Source organism: Eleutherodactylus coqui, chromosome 9 (assembly GCF_035609145.1).
Source record: "Eleutherodactylus coqui strain aEleCoq1 chromosome 9, aEleCoq1.hap1, whole genome shotgun sequence".
Lineage (NCBI taxonomy): Eukaryota > Metazoa > Chordata > Amphibia > Anura > Eleutherodactylidae > Eleutherodactylus > Eleutherodactylus coqui.
This window is the reverse complement of record NC_089845.1, coordinates 16359727-16384054: the sequence shown is the minus strand read 5'-3', so window position 1 is coordinate 16384054 and position 24328 is coordinate 16359727. Positions and strand designations below refer to the sequence as shown.

The 24328-nt window shown below is 43.8% G+C and overlaps 1 protein-coding gene across 2 annotated transcripts in view; it reads right to left on the bottom strand.

Moving 5' to 3' along the window:
* Window positions 1–3109: 3109 nt before the first annotated feature.
* Window positions 3110–24328, bottom strand: part of BCL2 (BCL2 apoptosis regulator) — a 166114-nt gene continuing 144895 nt past the window's right edge. For both annotated transcript variants that reach the window (XM_066579157.1, XM_066579158.1), the window contains exon 3: window positions 3110–3417. In XM_066579157.1, the coding sequence (XP_066435254.1) occupies window positions 3283–3417 (135 nt within the window). In that variant the 3' untranslated portion in view covers window positions 3110–3282. The remainder of the gene's footprint in view (window positions 3418–24328) is intronic.

Genomic DNA, 24328 nt, shown 5'->3' with positions numbered 1-24328 from the left:
TACACGTCTTCGTTACTCGTCCTTATTGCTTTATTTTCATTTTTGGTTAATTCTCTCTCGCAGGTGAATACATTCTATTCGTATAAGAGATGGAGTTAGACTGAAAATATAGTAATATCCTTAACGTGAGTGCTAACGTCAACTAGTTTGACTTCAGGATTCCACAAATGAAAGCTTTTTTTTTTTAGACCCTATTACTAAGAAGGTCACAACTAAAGACTTATAACAAAAATATGCTTTCTTTTCTTAAAAAAATATATATGTATACTAGTTTTGGAAATAAAAAATAGTATGCTTCAGAGTAAAATAAGTAAGGGTTTCTATTAGGACACAACTCTTAAAAGGACATGGTATTAGTAGACTCGGTCGTTGTCTCCAACTCCTAAGTGTTTATCGTATAGCGGCAACTACTGTCTGCATATCTAGTCCGGCTCTTTGCACAATTGTCTCTCTATGTTACAAATATGAGAACAGAAGAAAAGACAGTACAGCAAATGTAACAGCATTGTACAATGGGATACAAAGTTTGCAGCGAACCAGAACAACCAATCAGCAGTAGCATTGACCTGTCTAGTGCAAGCCTGGCAAATAAAAAAACCCCACCAGGGCTGTATTTGATTGGTCGAAATGGTTTAGGTTAATTTAACTTTTTCTTCCTCATACAATAAAGTTAAATGAGCTTTAGTACTTTTTCATTAACATTTAATATTCAGACTTTTTTCTGTGATCAAGTTTACTTTAAAACTTTAGAAACCACATGAATCCATACGGCCTTCTTTCAAAACGAGTGAACCGTACGTGTACTGCGGAACATGGAATTAAGTTATTTCAAGAACACTAACCATGGCTTGCATGCACTGAGATCTATAGGCATAATGCAGAGTACAAGCCTTTAAATGTACTGTACCGTAGTATATAGGAAACATACAAATTGCACTATTGGACATCTAGTTAAAGGGGCACTATCATGGCTAAGCCTTTCGAAATGGGGTTATGTTGCTTAAGGGTAGTTTACAAATTTTCCTTTAAAAAGGGGTTGTCTGTTTCATTTCCTCCAAGCTAAAAGACTAGGATTCAGAATAGAGGACCACTAGAGATGAGCGAGTATACTCGCTAAGGCTAACTACTCAAGCGAGTAGTGCCTTAGCCGAGTATCCTCCCGCTCGTCTCTAAAGATTCGGGGGCTGGGGAAGGAATAGAGGGGAGATCTCTCTCTCTCCCCCCCCCCCCCCCCGCAACTCGCTCGAGTAGTTAGCCTTAGCGAGTATACTTGCTCATCTCTAAGGACCACCTTTTATTAATTCAGAAGTTCCTTTAGTTTCTAAGCTAGACAACCCCTTTAAAGGGCTTCCATGAAGGGACTAAGAATTGAAAGAGTCCAAAGTAAATATAATGACCGAAAAGGTAGGGTTTAGTCAAAGGGGTGGGGCTTAGCTTCAATTGTGCCTTAAAGCCAGAAATTGGTTTACTCTAAGGTTTGTAAGGATACAAAACAAATGCTTCACACAAAACTTATATAAGCCTTTTTTTTTTAAAAAAAAAAAACGTTTCCATGGGATTTGATTAGGAAAGAGAATTATTACAGTTTTAGTTGCTTTTTTTTGTATAGATTCAAGTGTCCCTTTAATTAGAAACAAAGACCTCGCTGATTCCTAAAATGTGTCAAGCACAGCAGCTGCATCTCACTTTCCAATATCTTTTGATCCACTTTCTCAACTTCTACCTAATGAATTTATGTGCAAGTACATGGAGATACTCTGCTGCTCTGCCTTAGCAGTAATCCATTAGAAATGAGACACTTCACATCTCACACGTAAGATCTTGAAGATGCATCTTGACAATAATCACTATTTGTGCATTGGTAGTCCGTGTAAAATTGATAAGTGCTATATGTTCTAATTATAACCATTTAATAAGATCAGTCATTTACATTTCTTAATGATAGTGCCCATTTAATGCATAAGGTGCAGTCACTGTATGTATAGCTAGCTAGTCTCAGCCAGAACCATTACACCTGGATCTGCATTAGAATGTTTTGCATTTCAGTTGCAACATTCGTTATTAGCAACTTAGAACTTAAAGTAACAGTAGTTCTAACCCAGCAATTAGAAAGCGGAAATTAGTCTCTTTTCTAGCATAATGTAAGATGAAATGACATTTCATATATGATAGAGTGAGCAAGGAAGCCTTATTGTTTGGTTGCCAGATCAGATTTCTTTAACCAAAATATAAGCTGGCCCCACATAGAACATAGCATTTCCTCACCATTGCCTGAAAGACAAGCAATAAGGTCACTGTCCAATTTTGCCACAAGCACAGATGACCCATGGGAGAGGAAGCATCTTCTAGGTGCTCAGCTAGAGGTTGACACACAGATGACGACTGTCTTGCTGCCATCCAGAAGACAATAGTGACTTTTCAGTTGTCATCACTTTGGGATATGGATGGCAATATCAGACCAACTGTCCAATCATCCTTATGGCTGCCCAGCATGACATTCGCATGCATGTACACTGTATTTCTCATCAAAATCTAGGATGCATCACAAAGCCAGTGACTTATATTGTAATAGTAATGCACGGTCTGTTCCCTGGATGGTGCTAGATGTCTATTTAACTCATTCATGATACTTGAAGCAAAGTTAATGGAAGTTCTAAGTAGTTAGGCACATGTTGCTATGAGATGACTTAGATGGCTATATATATATATATGTTTTTTTTTCCAGAGAACCAACTCAACAAGAGAACATATTAAATGAATATAAGGGCATGTGTGTCATTCTAATTCTCTCTTTGCATTCATGGCTTCCAAACTCTTTACCATGGGAAAGACTATTAATATGCAGAGACTTGGAAGCCACAAGTGACCTACATGGTTGAATATAAATACTAGGAAAAGTTTTAAAATAAGTTAGGTGTTTTAATACGAGACAAAATGTAGTCATGTAAATGGTGGTAATCCAACCGATAATCAGGCAACCAAACACTAAACATGGAAGTGACAGTGGGATCTCGAGTGTGAGAATAGCTATTAAACAAAAGAAAACAAAACATAAAGGAAATAAACTCTTTAAGCGCTACATGTAATGGTCAGGATGGTGAGCCATAGCTTGAAATCCAAAGAACTTTAATAAATAAATCTTCTATAAAAGCAAACAACTCTAGAATAAAGAAATAAACCTCCTTTGGCAGTTATAGCTGATATGACAGTTGGTCCATTAGCCATACAGGTCAGTCCGTTTTTTTTGAGTGATCATGTCAGATGCAACGCCCTCAGGGATGATCACTTGTTTCCCAGGTAGGCTCCTAAAGTGATGCAGGCTCCAATTACAGCAATACTTAGGATGGTCTTGATGGAGGGCCACATTGGGTCAAATGGAGGCCGAACACTGTTGCCGTACAGTTCAACAAAAGCATCCTGAAAAATAAGCATACGACAATGAATTAACACAACGAAGCATACGGCTTATCTAATCGGCATGTTTAATCAGCACATTTCAGAACTAGATAATTAGCTCCTCTTAAACGGCAGCCTATCACTGAGTAATGGCCCTTGTAGACCTGACGATTCTCGTTTGAACTTACGAGCGAGTGACATCACCGCTAACTCGTGCACTCATAGTAACATAGTTCGTAAGGCTGAATGAAGACAATGTCCATCTAGTCCAGCCTGTTAGCCTCCTATGTTGATCCAGAGAAAGGCAAAAAAAAAAACCAAGAGCAGAAGCCAATTAGTCCTTTTGGGGAAAAAAATTCCTTCCCGACTCCCTAATGGCAATCAGACTGTTCCCTGGATCAACCCCTAATAGTTCCTACCTGCCTGTATACCTGGATTAACAATGAACCTAAGATTTATAGCCTATAATATCCTTCCGCTCCAGAAAGACATCAAGTCCCCTTTTAAACTCCTCTACGGATTTTGCCATCACTACGTCCTCAGGCAGAGAGTTCCACAGTCTCACTGCTCTTACAGTAAAGAACCCTTTTCTATGTTGGTGATGAAACCTGCATTCTTCTAAGCGTAGCGAATGCCCTCTTGTTACCGTCGCAGTCCTGGGTATAAACAGATCCTGGGAGAGATCCTTGTATCATCCCCTTATGTACTTATACATGGTTATTTGGTGGCCCCTTAACCTTCTTTTTTCTAGAGTAAAGAGTCCCAATTTGGATAGCCTCTCTGGGTATTCCAGTCCCATCATTCCATGTATTAGTTTAGTCGCTCTTCTTTGAACCCCCTTCAATACCGTAACATCTTTCCTGAGCACCGGTGACCAGAACTGTACGCAGTATTCCATGTGGGGCCTGACAAGTGCCTTATATAATGGGAGGATAATGTTCTCGTCCTTTGCCCCTATACCTCTTTTAATGCATCCCAAAACTTTATTTGCCTTTGCAGCAGTTGATTGGCATTGGTTACTCCAGTTTAGTCTACAATCCACTAGTACCCCAAGGTCTTTTTCCATATCACTTTTCCCTAGCAGTGCCCCAATGAAGTATATATTGGTAACCTCCATTTTTATTGCCCATGTGCATAACTTTACATTTATCAACATTGAACTTCATTTGCAATTTTTCTGCCCAAGCCCCCAGCTTATCTAGGCCCGTTTGTAGCCGCACATTGTCCTCCGTTGCATTAATTATATTGTATAATTTTGTGTCATCTGCAAATATTGATATTTTGCTGTGCAGCCCCTCTATCAGGTCATTGATAAATATGTTGAACAGAGTGGGGCCTAATACTGAACCCTGTGGTACCCCACTAGTGACTGTGGCCCAATCAGAGTATGAACCATTTATTACCACCCTCTGCTTTCTATCATTGAGAGAATTTTTAACCCAATTACACACGTTTTCGCCCAGTCTGAGCTGCCTCATTTTGTATATTAGCCTATTATGCGGCATGGTGTCAAATGCTTTAGAGAAGTCCAGATATACGAGATCAATAGATTCTCCCAGGTCCAGCCTAGAGCTTACTTCATCGTAGAAGCTGATCAGATTGGTCTGACATGATCAACCCTTCGTGAACCCATGCTGGTGAGGAGTTATTCCCTCGTTCTCCTTGAGGTGCTCATCGATGGCGTCTCTCAGAAGCCCCTCGAAAATTTTTCCCGTTACTGAAGTGAGACTTACCAGCCTGTAGTTACCAGGCTCCCTTTTGGTCCCTTTTTGTAAATTGGAACCACGTTGGCAATGCGCCAATCCAATGGTACAACACCGGTCTTGATAGTGTCTAGAAATATTAGATATAGCGGCCTAGCTACCTCATCACTTAGTTCCCTTAGTATCCTTGGGTGTATTCCATCTGGGCCTGGCGATTTATCGATTTTAATCTTCTTTAACCTGTTCCACACTTCCTCCTGCGTTAGGTATGACATATTTTGTGAGGGGTTCATTTTATTCCCCTGCATCTCGTGTGGCATTTCCTTTTCGTTTGTGAATACGCTTGAAAAGAAACTATTTAATAGATTTGCCTTCCCTCCATCATCTTTATTGATTTCCCCTGCATTATTTGTTAATGGGCCAGTGCTCTCCCTGCAAATCCTTTTGCTGTTAATATAGTTGAAAAATAGTTTTGGGTTGTTTTTGCTCTCTTTGGCCATCAGTCTTTCTGCTTCCTCCTTGGCAATTTTGGTCCTATCTTTGCATATTTTGTTTTTTTCCCTGTACGATTTTAGCGCTTCTTCGCTGCCTTCTTGCTTTAGCAGTTTGAACGCTCTCTTTTTTTCGTTTATTGCCCCTCTTACAGTCTTGTCGAGCCACATTGGTTTTCTTTTAATTGAAGTCCTTTTATTTTTAAAGGGAATGAACTGCTCACATGAGGTGATTAGGATCCTTTTGAACTTTTCCCATTTGTCCTCTGTACTGATATTTTTGAGAATGTTGTCCCATTTAATGTTACTGATAGTAGTTCTAAGCTCATCAAATTTTGCTTTACTAAAGTTTAGTTTATTTGTCGCTCCCCGATAAGGCTTCTAGAAGTTGATTATGTTGTGGTCACTGTTCCCCAAGTGCCCCTCAACCTGCACCCCCTTTATTCAGTCCGGTTTGTTAGTACTAGGTCCAGAATGGCCCTCCCTCTCGTTGGTTCCTGCACAAGTTGGTTCAGATAATTATCTTGAATTACTCTCAAGAACTTATCACCCCTGTGAGATTTGCAGGTTTCCTTCTCCCATGTTATATCTGGGTAATTAAAGTCCCCCATGATAATTACTTCATTGCGGTTTGACACCTCTTCTATCTGCCTTAATAGTAAGTTTTCAGTTTCTTCTGCTACTTTTGGTGGTCTATAGAAAACCCCTATCAAGATTTTGTTATTTTTTCTTCCCTGTATTTCTACCCAGAGATTCCACCTGTTCTTCTCCTACCCTTATATCCTCCCGTTGTCTTGGATTTAAGTTCGATTTGACGTACAGACATACCCCTCCCCCTTTCTGGTTCCTTCGGTCTCTTCTGAAGAGATTGTAGCCCTGTAAATTCGCCGCCCAATCACACTTATCATCAAGCCATGTTTCCGTTATTCCAACTATATCAAAACTTTCATCAGTCATTCTCGCTTCAAGCTCACCCACTTTACCAATCACATTTTGTGCATTTGTGGTCATACAATTGATATCGTTATTTTTGTTCTTTAAATTCGTTTTGTTGCTATACGTGCTAATGGCTGACCTCACAGTTCTAACTGTACTAAACCCCCCCCCCTGCTCGACCCCCATTCCCATTTCTTTGACCCAGGTCGCTAGCTACACTGGCTACCCCACTATTCCTCATTTTACCCTCCCCCCAGTCCCTAGTCTAAACACTCCTCCAGCCTTCTAGCCATCTTATCCCCCAGCATAGCTGCACCCTCCCCATTTAGATGCAGCCCGTCCCTACGTTAGAGCCTGTAGCCGACAGCAAAGTCAGCCCAGTTATCCAGGAACCCAAATCCCTCCTTCTTACACCAACTCCGGAGCCACTTGTTTACCTCCCTAAGATCCTGCTGCCTTTCTAATGTGGCTTTAGGTGCAGGTAGTATTTCCGAGAAAACTACTCTGGAGGTCCGCGCCCTGAGCTTGGATCCTAAGTCCCTGAAATCATTTTTGAGGGCCCTCCATTGACCTCTAATTTGTTCATTGGTGCCAACGTGCACCATGCCCGCTAGATCCTCACCAACCCCTCACAGTAATCTGTCAGTCCAATCCGCGATGTGTCGAACTCGAGCGCCAGGAACAAACTATTCAGACAGTAAGATCATCATTGAGGATTGCTCACTTCTTGTTCAGTGTTCCATTTCCTATGTGAAACAATGAATGATCAGTGTTTAAACGCAACAAGAAATGAACGATGATTTTTGGACGATGAACCAAAAGTGCCCGATTCACATTCGTCATTGGTTCGCGTTTGAACTGAATGATCATCGTTCACTTTCGTTAATTTTAACGATTTTTTTGAATGATCATTCCGTCTAAACGCAGCATTACACACGTATCCTCAATTCAATGCCTAAGGGTACAAAGTACACAATGAAAATCTGCAATGGATTTCAGTACCAGGAATGTGGATGGGATCTGAACAAATCTCATGTATGTTCTGTGGATTTTATTCCACATGGAGATTAAACTACCCTGCGTCTTTTTAAATCTACAGCATGGCAATATCTACTGTGAATATTCATGGTGGATTTCAACCCCTTTCAATGTAGAGGAGCGAATCCGCTGTGAAACCTGCATATTATACATGTAGATTTTGTTGTGGATTTTGCCACAGGTACATTTTTCGGCCATGTGAAGACCTGAATTTAAAGGATTATACCCTTCTGAATCAATGCTGGCTGATACTAGTCTCCACACCATCGCCATAGGTGGCCCAGATAATGGAAAGAGCTAGGCTAGATGTTCTATGGTATTTCCATGACTCACATTCACTTCTACGGGGGAGGTGAAAAGTATATAACACAGCATGCTACACTGTTTCTACAAGTCAGGAATGCTGCCATCCAGTAGGTGGCGCTACAGAGGTAGTGTTCCATCTTCCTTATTTGCATATTTCCCAGAAGAACATGCATGGCCTTATAGGTTTCCTCACACCTCCTAGGTGCTCTCCCTAAGGAGAGACGATACCCCCCCTGACATACAACTCAGGAGTTATGACAATAACATGTAATACTCTGTTTCCCTATCTCCCATTGAGGTGAATGGGAGTTACGAAGATAGTGTAGAATAGGTAGTATGGCTGTTTCCGTAATCCTAGTCCCCTCTGGACATGGCATACAGACGGGTATTTCCATTTCAGCCATGATTAACTGATACAGGAATAACATTTTAAAGTTTATGACAATAGTATTTAGGAGTATACCTACAGAACCAGTGACCTTGTGAATACATTACATTACTTAGCTGGTATTGATCCATACTTAGTCTATATTCTACTGTAGTTCAGAGGTAAATCCATAATTCTTAATCATTCAGAGCTAAAATCTCCCAGCATTCTTTGCTGCATTGTGATATGTGAGGTTTTCATCAATGTGGAAGCGCTATCCCCGTGTATTACAGGAACTCCCAAAAACAGGTAGGAGTTTGTTGACAAAATCGTGGACTGTTAGCAATGACAAACAGGAGAATTGCGAATGCAGCTCTGGGCTAAAAAACATGTTTTCAGAAGCGGCACCACATGTTTTGCTGTAAAATATTTAAATATAAAATATATTTTGCTGTAAAATCCACAGAGCAATCTGCATTTAATACATCATGCAAACCCACAGTGCAGAACTCTGCTAGAAAATACCATTTACATATTTTATACTTTATGGTAGATTGTCTGTACAGGATTAAAAGGGGTATTCCAAGCTTTCCAGTTCATCAATAAATGACTGGAGGTGACCTGCTGCACGGATCACTGACAATCATTTGATTCCCGATGCTGCTGTTGCTATGGCCAGCGGAGGAAGCAAGAAGCATAGCACAGTGGCCTGGGTTGGTACTGCAGCTCAGCTCCCATTATATTAAACAGGAGCAGAGCTACACCTGCAATACCGATCTGGGCCACTGCGCTATGGTTAGTGCTTTCTGCTTCCTCCGCTGACCATAGCGACAGTGGAACAGAAAATCAGCTGGTCTGCGAGAATCCGAGTGCTGGGTCCCTGCCAATCACCTATTAATGACCCACTTCTATAATATTATGTAGAGATATACAAGTTAAATAACGTCAATAGTATCCGAGTTAATAATCCAGTAGATATACAAGTAGGTATACAGTAGTAGCTTCAGGTATCAGAGTATCTCAAGTGATATTTTTACTGTTTTTTCACAGAAACCTCACTTCATGTCCTCAAGATAAAACCACGCTGATTTACTAGACTACCAAACAATCACCAAAAACCGAGTGTGCCGGATCTGCCACATGCCAGACATGACTGCCCCCTGCGGACCCCACTCACTCCCACAGGGTTGGTCAGGTTAAATTTTATACAATAGAGAATATCATTCGCACTCTTATTGCCATTTTCCCCGGTTCCAGATCTTTAACCATTTCCCAACATTACAAAAAAGACCAACTGAAGCTACAAAATAATTCCCAGTAATTGGCAATAATACAGATAATGCACCAAAAGCAAAGAATAGACACAATGAAAACTTGGTATAGAGTTGTGTGGTCTTCTGAATCCAAAATGAACCTAATTAATACTGTATATGTGTCTGGCTACATCATTATATAAGGCACTCCTCAGAGTAGATGACATATTTTGGGTTTCAATGACAACTGAGCGCCTTCTGGAGAATATCATTTGGAGGCAATGTCCTTTTGTTGATGTGATTGTATTCTGCACAGTAGAGGGATACATTATAACTAACCCATTGCCACTATACGTCAAGTAACATTACTCAGCCTATAGCTTCAGCAGCCTTCAGTCTTTACCAGCAGGGGTCATAAGAAAGCTGTTTCAGCTTCAAGGCAAGAAGGCCACAAGTTAGCGATAGTTGTTTATACATAGACAAAAACTTAGTTACAGAAAGGCAGATCAGAAATGTTCCGGCTCTACAGCATTCTGTACAATCACTTGAAATTATGTGGTGCTTTCAATTTCAGGGCATTGAGTGGAACATTTGTGAATCTAGCAGTTGGTTGTGAGCACTTCACCTTCCCGGTCTTCACAAGACTCATAAAGCAGCAGGCTGACGTACAGACATGAACGGATGCGGTTCGGACATATGAAATGTTTCCAGTAGTTCTATTTACAGTAATTATACAATGTAGGCCCGATTTCTGCTTCGGAATCCCGAGGGGGCGTCCCGCAGCAATAACCCTCCCTGGCATGCTATGGGAAAATGATCTTTCATGGACACAAGCAGTAACCGATTGCAGTTTCCACTCACAGAGGAAAAATCGCAGCATGCTCCATTTTCTTGCTGTTCTCGCACGGACGGCTTACATTGAAGTCCATGGAAGCTGTCCGACCCGCGGCCTGTCCGTAATTGACATTTTGGACGGGCCGCAGATTCCACGGGAAAAGCAGGGGAATTTTTCTTTAAATATCTACTGTGCATGTCCGATGGCGATCCGTGTGGACCATTCACAGTACAGAAAAAGAAAGAAGATGCCAGGTACGCGCGGACGCTGCTGCCGGCAGGGTCGGATTCTGCTGCAGGCTCCGGCATGCGGAATCAAACCCACCCGTGGACATGAAGCTATACCCTTCTTGTCCCCTAAATTCTAGGGTCTGCCTCTCCTGACCATCTGTTGGGATGATTACAAGATAGGCTCTTTTGACACTTGTGTTTGACCTTCTATTTTCCGGTTCTGTGGTAGAAGTAGGAAAATAGAAAATTGGATCAATCGTATGACGGAAGCAAACGGCGCCTAGAGGATCCACTGACTATAATGGGGTCTGTCGGGCTTGCATCATGCCTGGCGGCACTTTTCAGGGCATAATAGCACAGCATGCTGCATTATTTCATATGCGATTATGAGACGGACTTACTGCGCAAGGAGCCTCGGACGCAGCGGTGCTGAGAGCCATACCTACTGCTGCCAGCTGTTCTTTTCCGAAGGAGTCCCTAGTTATAAGCGACAGTACGAATGTGTGTCTTATAACTGACTTCACCTTTCTATCATTCTGTTAACCGTTCTCTTTAACCATCACTGCTATTGATGGGTAACGGTCATTGGAGGAATTATTTACAGTAAATGTAGGGCGGCCCAGTCCGAATTAGACTGGACAATTATTGTGCAAAAAATAGTTCAAAAGAGCAAAAGTGGCCGATAATTGTTTGGTCTGAGCGCGAGTCAACGACTAAACGACCAGTGAGAATCGTTCGCTTTTCTCTTGTCGGTCAATATGCAGGCATGAAAATTATCGTTGGCTCATCGTTTGGTTTAAACAGCGATCGTTCAGTCCCTCCCATTCGCTAATACAGGTATCTGCTAACAAGGTATCTGCCTGTCTAAACAGTCTGTAAGAGTGCAAATGCGCTAGCGGTGACGTCACTCGCTCAAACGAGGATCGGCTCATCTAAACGGACCCTTAGGCTAAGAATTGTTGTGCATGACTAGAAGCTTAACACTCTTGGAATCTGCTTTGATCCGGAACTAATAACATTGTGTATTTCATCCTTTACCCAGAAATCAAATAATTAATGTGCATGAATATTAATGAGCAGAATGTAAGTGAAGATTAATATTCGATATGTGGCTTAGGGAAACTAGTTCAAAAGAAGAAGAAAACTCCACTCTGGTAATTACATGTCAGGAGATGCAAGAAGAACAGCCTGTAGCAGATTTCACACAGATATGATAATAAAGGCACCAAAATACCAGACGATTTACTGTACAAAACGGTGGCGGATTTCAGGGAAAGCTGCAAATTTTAAAAACCTGCATCACAATTATATTGCAGAAATGCCACAGACTTTAGAGCAGATTTCAGCCCTTTACCCATTTGGAGTTTTCCTCATATCTGAGGGTACAGATTTCATATTCCACGAACAGAAGAAAAATCGCAGCATGCCCTATTTTAGCGCGGGCAGGCTCCATTGATGTCCCTGGATGCGTGTGACCCACAGCCCATACGCGACTAACATTGCTAGGAGACCAGGTAGAAAAGCCACAATTCCGAGAGAGAGATATTTAGGATAATGTAATGCTACTTTCTTATATCGTTCACTGCTTGCGAGTTTTAGTCCCGGTGGACAACATGCTGTCCATACGCATACATCTGCACGGAAAACCGCACGCACGCGACAATTCTCAATTTATAATCTTCTGCAGGTCTTCCGCAAGCACAATCTGACCATCCGCTTGAGCCCGGCCTTATAGTCGTCCTTTTATCATCAATTCTCCAACTTGTGTGCGAACACCAAGCTATTCTTCATATACATATGAGAAGTCTGTAAAACATCTTGGAAAGAAGACACAAAGGAACTGAAAAAGTACCCAGGTTTTATATTTTATAAGGTGAACAAAGGCTCTCCGAGCCTGCCAATTCAAGAAAGAACAGGAACTCCTGTAAGAAACAGACCGTGCCTTTAAATAGTTGTAGGCATTGGAAAACAATGGTGCACACAGATGACTTGGGCTATATAGTGTACTCAACATATGGATCTCATTTAACATACCAACAAAAGGAAAGGGCACAGTAGAACAGGAGAGTGGAAGGGAAGGCTGAACTGCAGAAGCGCAGACTCTGCAAGAAGCAAGACTGTAAGAACCTGCATGAAGATGGAGCCGACTAGAAGACCACATCCATCATACCCACTCCGGTCTTCTCAGTATTGTACCATTGTTGGCACGTCCAGATGACTTCGGAGGATTTGCCAGTACTAATTATTTTAAGAATTCATGTAATTACAGGAAAAAAGTTTTTTTACAAAGAACTTTTAGGTCAACTCTGATCATCGTTCTACAAAAATCATTACTGTGATCAACGTCGTTGCTCTTCAGCTCTACAGGTTTGGCTATTACCCAAGACAACCTTTTTTTTTCCAATGAGCGATGGGATATCCATCTTTGGAGGAAGGTGAGCAGAAGGAGAAAAATTTTCTTTCTTTGTATATTGCAAATGTAATTCAGTCTCTATTCCTCGTGGATCTCCGTTATCTGGTGATTGGCAATCAGGTTTCCAGTCCTCCTCTTTTCTGCTTGTAATACCCAGAAGGGTTGGCTTGTTGCAATGGCTTCATGACACTTGACTGTGTAAAGTCCCAGACGCAGGGCTTGGCTAAGGAAGGCACGTGGGCCAACAGTTAATAGGATTACATAGGAGTGGCAGACAGACCATTCTAGAACCCAAGTACTCATGGTTAGAGAAGGATCCAGGAAGTGAAGATGAATGATGACCCACTACAGTTCATAAAGAAAGAGGTGCTGCAGGGGCACTATCAAGGGGCGGCCAGGGGGCACTACTGTTCTAGAGACACTAGAGGGAAGGGTAATCCCCAATTTTGCTCTAGCTGTAAGCTGTTGGGGGTTAGACATGAAGGCATTCTTACATGGACCAATTACCCGGGGCGAACATTCAGCTGAGCGTTCGGTTGTCCAGTAATTGTCCCGTCTGCTGCTGATCACCTGATGAACGAGAAAATGCTGGTGCACGTTCTGGTGTAATTACGCTAGTTTCTCGTGTAAATCATACATAAATCTGTTGGTCCAGGGCAGCATTTTTTTAAAAAGTGGTGGGTCCGGTGCAGAATGAAGAAAAGTCACAAATTTTTGCGCAAATTCCTGATTGTGAAAAATTTGTGACTTTTTTGGCGTAAAAGGTTTCATGAATGTGCCCCAGTGCATTATCTCAAACTGTCTTTCTTTCACTGACAGTAAGGACTATAAGGGCTTTTACCCACTAGTGTTTTTTTTAATGCTGCAATATCGCTGCCTTTTTTTAATGCAAATGTCAATGAGACTTTCTAATGTTAAAATCGCATTGCACAAAAATTGCAAAAGCACAAACTTGTGATTTTTGTGCGATGCGATTTTAACATTAGAAAGTCCCATTGAAAAAAATTGCAGCGATATCGCAGCGTTAAAAAAAACACTAGTGGGTAAAAGCCCTTAGGCGACCTAATCCCCTACCATAAGTGGAAGACCCAGAGGCCATTACTGGGCCTCTGCCTGCCATTGCAAACATTAGCAGCTCCCAATTGCATAGCAGGGGAAACAATGGGATGAGTAAGGGAATGCCAAACCCTTAAGATGCTGCGGTCACCACTGATCACAGCATTTAACCCCTTGAGTGGCGGATTTCATACCACCCTGTTGTACCCACCAGGGCAGGTTTTTTAAATGGTGGGGAGGAAAGAAAGAAATGGGGAAAAAAGAAAAAAAGGGGCCATGTCATCAAGGGGTTAAATAATGTACCAACTTCCTTCTCTGGGTCATTATGACGCACGGATACCACATGTGTGATTTTATTTAAAATTCTTTAAAAAGTAAAGGGAGACAAGTGTTTTTATTTTTATTTTTTACCTTTTTTTTAAACTTTTTTTTAAAATTTTGGTCCCTTTAGGGGACTTCCACAAAGACCCATCAGGACCCCCTGATCACTTTCCGGGAGTCGGATGGTGACAGCCCTCTACATGCTGCAGTGACAGCAGCATGTAAAGGGTTAACACAGCAGAGATCAGAGGTTTTCTCTTATCTCTGCTGTAAGAGCTGGTGCCTGGCTGTCCTCTGACAGCCAAGCACCAGCTCTCCCTGCCACAGAGACCCAAGGCTTGCGTCTGACAAGCCGATGGTCTCTATGGCAACCTGTAAACAAAGCAGTAGACTTAGAAGCAGGAGATTGCCGGCATATCTACAATATCTTTTGCTTCTGTTGTTCAAAGCCCTTGCTTTGTTCTCTGTGGGACTGTGCAGGCAGATCACGATGCCACAGCTTATGGCATTGTGCTCTGCAGCTCCCATAGTGATACATAGCCCGAAAATCTTCCGGGCTATATCACTATCGGCAATGGAGCTCGTCAAGGGGTTAAGGAGTTACATTGCTGGGGTCTGAGCATGACTACTTGTGGCTGCAGTAGAGCTCCGGTTATGCAGGGCTCAGCTTCTGAGCTCCCACACACCACTCTATATATGTATCAGGGAACGCCGGAACTACTGTATGTTGGGAAAGGGGAAAGAATGACGACTTTGCAGGTAAGTAGAATGTGCGGCCAGTAACAATTTGCCAACGGCTCTGACTTGTAGAGTGCGGTTTTCTCCCAAATTACGGCTGTCTGCAGGTCCACATGGGTAGGAACCGGGGCCGGAATTCTGGCGTATTTTCACTTAGTAACTATCCCTCTTTGTGTTCTTCTGTGCTCGTTTCCTGAGGATATTCATAAACCCCGATGCTCACACGACCGTATCCATAATACCCTGCGCATGGTTCTACCGCTGCGGAGACTATGGCCGCGTACAGCAGCGATATTGTATGCGCATCACAGTGTATCTCACGCACGCTTACATGTGGAGTCTGTTTTTTTTTTTTGTTTAAACTATCTGCGCTGTTTCTTCACAACGGCACGTAAATACGGCATTTATACGCGGTGTGGATTACGCATCCATAGACAACAATGGTCTCTCTCACCCGTAATACGTGGCAAAATAGAATATGCGTTCTTTTTTGCCCTCGAGTATTAAGCAATGCGAGCGAAACAACGTAAGACAATGTATTTGATTGCCTGCGAACTACTGTGTATCACATGCGCGTACATCGCACGTGTAATACGCGATAGACTTACGCTTGTGTGAGCCCGGCCTAAGTCTCATATCTGCTATTTTCATTGGTCATAGTCTCCCCCTATGAACCGAATCTCATGTAATACACAAAGCAGAGCTGTTTAATATAAGCAGTCATTCTACATACTCTTAGGCCGCGCTCACACAAATGGGTCACAATCCGCATGGAGATTTCCGCAGCGGAAGACCTGCGATCATTTGCGGAAAGTAATTGTAAATGATTGCGGGTGCGTTTTTCCACGTGAATGTTAATTGCGTATGGGCGACGGAACACTCACATCAATGGGGGCCGTCCGCACAGAAATAGAGCATACTGCGATTTTTCTTCCGTTCACGGAATACGCAATTCGTATTCACAAAAAAAAAACAAAAAACGAAAATGCATGCCTTTCAGTGCCCACATTTAACCGCAGATCTCCGTGCAGACAGCGATGGCAAATTCCGCCCGTGTGAGCCCGGCCTTACTGATGGACTTTATGAACATACTGCCAATGTGATTGCGGTGTAGGGCACTACATGGGACAGTAGTTGTAGAGTTGTGCAGCGGTGACCCTCGCTGGGGTGATGGTGTCTGTGGGAGGTTAGATGCAGCGAGGGTTTCCCATTGACTATGCGGAGTCCTTGCAATGCCTCAGTCAGCATATTCTTCCCCACGAGGATATCCTGCCCAGTGACCGAGGGGGAAGTAATGACTCTTCCTCCCAGCTGTACTCCTCAGGTATTGAAAGGAAGTCCTAACTTCCTCATCGCGCCCTGCCTAACACCCACACAACTTTCACAAGTGCAGGAAGACACATTTCCCCTTTTTTTTTAATCAATGAAGACCATTCTTCTCACCGGCTCTGCACAGACTTAACCACATTTAATTAAGACCGACAGCGATGTTGTGTACATACGGATGTAAACATACCTGCTTCTACAGTGGAGTTTTACTTTTACTCATTAGCGGTTATGAAACCGAGCAAGCAGGCGGTAATAATATTTACTAAGAATGGTTTCTATTATTGCCTGCACCTGACATATCGGGCAGCTGCATACTGTGTTTACCCGAAAATAAGACAGGGTCTTATATTCATTTTTGCCCCAAAAGAGACGCTAGGGCTTGTTTTCGGGGAATGTCTTATTTTACTTACCCAGCAGGCTCGGCCCAGGTCCTTCCCACTGCTTTCCAGAGCTCCGGCGTGGTTCCTGCAGTCCCCATCCGCCCACACAGGATCACTTCCTGGTTACTGGGTTCATAAATCCCGCCTCTACGAGGTGATAGCTGTGATTGGTTCTTCGAGCGCTGCGTTGCTTGGCTGAGCCACAGCGCTCAAAGAACCAATCACAGCCATTGTGTCATCAAAGCGGGATTTATGTGCTGCAGCTAAGGACTGTGGGAACTGCATCAGGCTCTGGAAAGCAGTGGGAAAGTCCTGGATCGAGCCTATTGAGTAAGAGACTCGGCTAACCTGGAAAAGTGCTGTAAAAATGCAGCAATTGCGTTTTTACGGCCCTTTTCACGCACACAATGCATTCCTATAGATTTTTTTGGGCCCATTGATTTGTATTGGGCCCCTCACACCTGCGGTTTGTTTTGCATCCGTATGGGAGTGCGCACATGTGCGTGCAATACGTTAGGAGATGGCTGAAATATTGCGTAATTGCATTAAAAAGAACACAGATGGAGCTAAGGCTAATTGGGCATTAAAATCGTTGCATCTTTGCTGCGCGCAAATGAACATGCCTTGCGGGCGCAAAACGTACTGTGAAATATGTCGATTCTCAAACAAAAAAGCAACATTCATTCCATAATATGCAGTGCCCAAGTGTGCCAAATACGCAAACGCTCGTGTGAAGGGGTCCTTAATGCAAGGAAACTGTCAGTATGTAGGAACACAGTGAATTGAAAGTTGCAACATACTACATATGAGATCCCGGTGAATGATTGGACACTAATAGGCGACCTCACATGTTATACGTTGGTGAGATACTGGAACGTCGATCGGCTGCATTGCCATACTTTACATCACAAGGGGATCTGGGACCTTATAGTCTGCTTAGCCAAACTAGAACATGGATCACTGCGTCATATATGTATTTTGTATGCTTCTACGACGGCACGAGTAGTTCACATGGATAATTCAAGGAGGATGAATGCTGACTGCCAAGTTTATTTGTATGACTGAAGTTGGTAAGGCCAGTCATCCCGTATCCATCCGTAACGCCAGTGTTCTCACCGACTACAAGTTCTAAGCTTCACTTTGGTGACTTAATTTATTTTACTCATTGCTCTTCTCAATTTACCAAACCATAGCAACTGTGTCGTGAGAAGATTATTCAACCTCAACAAGATTGACTGCAAAGCTCTCACAAAAGGCAGTGAGATTGTGGGAAGTGAAGTGATCCTGCCCCAGACAACAGGTTGTGCAAACAGAAGTGCCAACGTTCTCCTAAGTACTGAATTAATCCTGTAGTGAGATTTGTTATAAATGTGTCACTTTTTACAAAGGAAAGACACAAAAGTAACAGAATTATAGAACATTTTTCAGATCTGCCAACTAATCAGTATAAACTTTAATCATGACTTACTAGTGATCTTCCTAATAAATATCATTTCCAATCCGCTATGTTCAGGAAATGTATCTGGGCCTGTACCCAACCATAGTCATGTTAGTAGGCAAGGTAATGGCATCAGAACATCAAGAGCGGGTCACACACATAAGCTGGCTGTTGTCTGAGGGTCAAACTCGCCCGAATTCATCCTAAAAGTGCACACTTGGGATTGGGGGGTGGTATGTTGCCATATGAAGAGGGGAATCAGAGACATCTCTAACAGCAACTGTGCAGCTGAGGTTACATGGTTAGTAGGACCTACCGACATTTATCTCATGTGTGGCCAACTACACGCGTGATGATTCCAACTGGCCTGTCTTGCCATCTTCAAGAAAATGGACAAAGGATAGTTGAGAAACCGGTATGGTCAACCTGCCAGAGATTTAGATTTTCTTTGTAAACTATGCCTTACACATTACTTGAGCTGAGAATATAAAGGGTAGAAGCAATGAGCGGCCATGAAGAGAGCAATTTTGAGTGAAGTTGTTTAAAGTGCCCCTCTTCCCCCCAAAAGGAGCATGGATGGCCTTATAAGTCTGCTCACTCACCTCCTAAGTATCTATGCCTTACACATAACTTGAGCTGAGAATATAAAGGGTAGAAGCAATGAGCGGCCATGAAGAGAGCAATTTTGAGTGAAGTTGTTTAAAGTGCCCCTCTTCCCCCCAAAAGGAGCATGGATGGCCTTAGAAGTCTCCTCACTCACCTCCTAAGTATCTCCTCACTCACCTTCAAGGTGCCCTCCTTAAGGAGTAATGATACCCCTCCGGACCCCCTGTGTGGGGTACTTGTGCTTATTATATCTTTCTACTATGGCCACAAGAAAAATAGATGAAGCAGCTCACCTCAAGCTTAAAAGAGAGAACCGCCATAAATATTAAAGAAGTAGTGACTAGCACTACAATAACTTTGCTGACACGTTTCTGGTATGTATCTGTGCCCTTAGTCGTAGCCTTCTCACAGCTTACAATTTTTATTATGACCTTATTTCTTAAAACAGTTAATACTGAACAGGAACAGTGAGTGTGCAATACAAATCCTAGATGTACAGAACCCTGTTAGCTATGGATTTCACAAAAGTCTGTAATGTGAAAGAGGTAACTCTTGGGGTCGGTAACTCTGTTAAGAGCTGCCACTTGTAGTACCTTGAATGTATCAACTGGGTTATCAAAGGCATTGGAACCTTTCATGTGGGCCATTCTCACAATGTCCTAATTCATCTGGTCCAAAACTTCAGATAGCTGCATATTAACTGAAGTTGGCTCTGTGAAGCCCCAGTTCAAGGGAATAAAAAGTTTGACCACAGTTAGAAAGTGAGTTGCTAGGTCATTCTTCTAAGAAAAAAGGTGCAGAACTACGCTTCATGAAGGTACCACAGATATGATACATTAGCCTGTTAATTTCACTTCAAGAAGTCTGAACATGATCACATGACCAGCGAATGTTTGAGAGTGTTCCAACCTACTACAATTAGCACTGGTGGAAGTCTATGTCTAAGAGGGAAGTCTAGTGTCCTGCACTAGTGCTCAAAAAGCTTGAAAGAGTTCGGTATTCTCAGGCATTGTGGAAAGCCATGCAAGGATGCCATTATAAAGGAGCACTCTGGAGAAAAGAATGTGATCTCAGCTTTTTTTCCCAGTCAATGTGGCATTAGGTTTGCCCTGTGCTTCCGAAGATTTTAGTCCTTTATCGCTTCCATCCCAAAAGTCAGAAATTTGACAACTATCTCAAAACCGACGAAAACAATAGTTCACACGGAGAGGCCTCCCTCACACAGGGCGTTTGCAGAAACGCAGCGTTTTGCAACGCTGCGTTTACTGCAGATTCCGCCCCGTTTCGGCAGCGCTGGCATACTTTATGCCAGCGTTTTGGCTGCGTTTTCAGCTCGGCTGAAAACGCAGCCAAGAATGCTGAAAAGAAAAGAAAACTAAATACTTACGTAGCCGCTGCAGTCCGGGTCGCGGCCGCTGGTCTCTGCCGCTGATGCGGGCTCCCTCTGCACTCAGAAGTCTATTGCCAGCAATAGAGTGCTGTGATTGGTTGTCGGCGCTTGCTCGATGCCCAATCACAGCCCTTCATTGACTGTCTCAGCCAATCAGAGCTTGCCGGCGCTGATTGGCTGAGACAGTCAATGAAGGGCTGTGATTGGGCGCCGACAACCAATCACAGCACTCTATTGCCGGAGCCGGGGTTCTCAAACCTGGCCTCAGTCAATAGACTTCTGAGTGCAGAGGAAGCCCGGATCAGCGGCAGAGAGCAGCGGCCGCGACCCGGACTGCAGCGGCTACGTGAGTATTAACTTTCTTTTTTTCTCTCTACCTAGCTTGGGGCAGATTTTCGGGGTAGGGCTTCTATTGCAAGCCCTCACCCCGAAAATCGGCGAGCGGTTAACGCTGCCAAAAACGCGGCCCCAAGTGTTGCCGCGTTTTCAGCAGTGCTAAAACCGCTGCCCATTCATTTTAATGGGCGACGCAGGGCTGAAAACGGCCAAAAATAGAACTTGCATCGCTGTCAAAGCGCAGCGTTGGGAGGCGCTGCGTTTTCAGCCCTGAGTCAGCAGCCCCATTGAAATGAATGGGAGTGTTGTACAGCGTTTAGAGCTGGGCGGAAAAGGTAGCGCTAAACGCTGTATAAAACGTCGTGTGTGAGGGAGGCCAGACAGTTATGGGTTTGTTGATAGTAGGTTGCCCATTGACAAAGCAGAGGAGTATAACATTGTATTCAATGCAGTGAAAAAAATAGTTTTTGTAACTCTGGAACCCCTTTAAGCCCCTACATCGAGCATGCTATTCAGTACCAGATGTGTATTTCAGCAGCATGTAGAGTATCTTAGGATGCTTTTACATGGAATGATAAGCATTTGTGTAAATGCAGCCAATGAACAATGAATGATTCATTCGCTTATTGTTCATTTTATGCAAGCATGAAAATCATTGTTGGCTCTTTCGCTTTAAATGCCGTCTGTTCAGCCCTTCTCATTCATTAATACAGTGAATATGAATGACTGAATGATTTAGCAAGAGAATGGGCCAACGACTTATCCGCCATATAACAAGCTGCATAAACGAACCAGCGAACTCTGTCATCATTCGCTTGTGCGCACGATAAATCGCTCCGTTATAAAAGCACCATTAGGCCCCCTTCACATGTGTGCATTTGCATGCATATTTCAACACTGACAATCTGCGCTGGTAATACGCAGAAAAAAGAACGCATTGACAGCAATGGGTTTGTTCCCGTGCGCATGTTTTTCTGCGCAGTTCGGTCGCGCAGCATGCTCTATTTTCCTGCACATTTGCGCATAAAAACCCCATAGAAGTCCATACACATGCCATATGTATGCAATATCCACATGTGGCGCAGAGTGTTAAGGCAACAGTGTGCATTCCTAACCTGAGGGTTGGGAGTTCAATCCCTGAATGGTTCAGGTAGCCGGCTAAAGGTTGAGTGATCATTCCATCCTTCCGAGGTCGGTACAATAAGCACCCAGCTTGCTGGGGGTAATAAATAAAAACTACCTAAAAGCGCTGTGGAATAGGTTGGCACTATACACATAACAAAACTTTTATTTTTGCATTAAATGTGTTACACACTGCGTAATTCCACTGGAAAAAGAACACATCTGGAACCCATTAAGAGAAATTGGCCATTTCAGTTGGTGCAGCTTTGTTTGGCAGGCGCAAATGAACATGCCTTGCGGGGGCAAAAAGTGCAGTAAAACACACCGATGTGCATGCAAAGAAGCATTGTTCATTCCACAAAAAAGCTACACTCATGCGCGTGTAAATGTGCTTACGCTTATATGAAGCCGATATCAGTGTCCGCTCTTCAAGCAAGTTACACCTTAGGTTATGGATAGCTTTAAAATGCATGTCTGGCCTCACTACACCGCAGCCGTCCCTCACTACACCGCAGCCGTCCCTCACTACACCGCAGCCGTCCCTCACTACACCGCAGCCTTCCCTCACTACACCGCAGCCTTCCCTCACTACACCGCAGCCTTCCCTCACTACACCGCAGCCTTCCCTCACTACACCGCAGCCTTCCCTCACTACACCGCAGCCTTCCCTCACTACACCGCAGCCTTCCCACACTACACCGCAGCCGTCCCACACTACACCGCAGCCGTCCCACACTACACCGCAGCCGTCCCTCACTACACCGCAGCCGTCCCTCACTACACCGCAGCCGTCCCTCACTACACCGCAGCCGTCCCTCACTACACCGCAGCCGTCCCTCACTACACCGCAGCCTTCCCTCACTACACCGCAGCCGTCCCTCACTACACCGCAGCCGTCCCCTCACTACACCGCAGCCGTGCCTCACTACACCGCAGCCGTCTCTTACTACACCGCAGCCGTCCCTCACTACACCGCAGCCGTCCCTCACTACACCGCAGCCGTCCCTCACTACACCGCAGCCGTCCCTCACTACACCGCAGCCTTCCCTCTACCCCCCAGGATGTCCTCAGCTCGTTCCCAGAGCAATATGACTACATAACTGGCATATACATACCCATAATTTACATGTTCAGTGTCTGCAGTTGGTAACAATCCCATCCACAGGCATCTGATGCCAACAGCCGCTGGCACAGTGTGCCAACAGGTAAGTCCAGCCATGGTGGTAGAGCCAATAAGTCCACTACAATGTAACTCTGGATTAAAGTGTTGGAGAAGTGAGAGCTACTTAACAGTAGTAATAAATGACCATCTACAATAAATCAGTGATATTAAGTGACCAGAGAGGTGACAGGTTAAGTGATCCAGTCAGAGTATGCAAATTCATGGTAAGGTAGAGGCCTTCATTTCCATGTTGTGCCAGGCAGATGGCGACACCGTAGGAGCTAAACAAGTCCTTTAGAACAATCCTTCTCCCTGTATATAAATCTGTGCGACGGGTTGATGCAAATCCAACTCATCATACAGGTGATGGACGGCAGCTCCGTCTCTTCTTGCATTTTATCAAACATGAAGACATATTATAGTGCAAAAAGCCCGTCACGTCACATATGGAAAGTGTAACATAACATCCGTGTAGAATACATAGGAGCTATTCTGTCCGTCTAACACACAGACCCCATGACAGAAACTCCAAGAGACCCAGGGCCGACCGTTGGGAAGATGGCGCCCTGTGCAAAATGTTCTTCCTCCACCCCTATCACAGTACAAAACACGATGTAAACAGTTCTGGGACGTCACCGGAGGCGACAGAGGCGAGCCACACAATGCCACACGGGGACTGGCAGGCACATTTTACCATGGGGGCAAGCACAAAGCACTGGCCCATGAGTAGCGGACCACCCTTCGGGCGGGTTCACTAGTTTGGAATTTGCTGTGGATTTTCTCCATTAAAAAAAAATCTACGTTAAATCTGCACCAAAAACTGAATGATTTCGTGTGGATTTTGACTTGGATTTGCTGCAGATTTTTCTGCTGTGGAAAATCCACAGTAAATCCACTACATGTGAATGCGCAAAACCCGTGCGGAAATTGACATGTGGTGCGGAATCCAGCTCTGAGGGGGGCGAATTCCACACCAAAATCTGCAATAAAAACTGTGTCAATATCCGCATTAAAGGGTGTCATCCATATTCCGTTTTCTTCATTCTGGACCTATACTGCTATTGAGAGTACTTCCAACCACGGCTCACCTCAGACTCTCTCCCCATCCAGCTGGTGCAACACCTAATCAAATTTTCAGTGCCCCCTGATAGTAATAATATGCCCACTGTGGTCCCATTTAATAATAAGACCCCCTATGAAACCCAACTTAGTATCAGAACCCTAAGGCCTCATGTCCACGGGGAAAATCAGGCCCGCTACGGATTCTCCATGGAGAATCTGCAGTGGGTCCCTCCTGCCCCGCGGACATGAGGCTGAAAATAAGAATAAAACTTACCTCTCGCACGCTCCGGATCCTTCCTTCGCCGCGGCCGGATCTTCTTTCTTCGGCCCGGCGGATGCGCAGGATGACGTCGGTGACGTGCCCCACGCATGCGCCGGCCCGAAGAAAAAAAGATCCAGCCGCGACGGAGAGAAAATGGC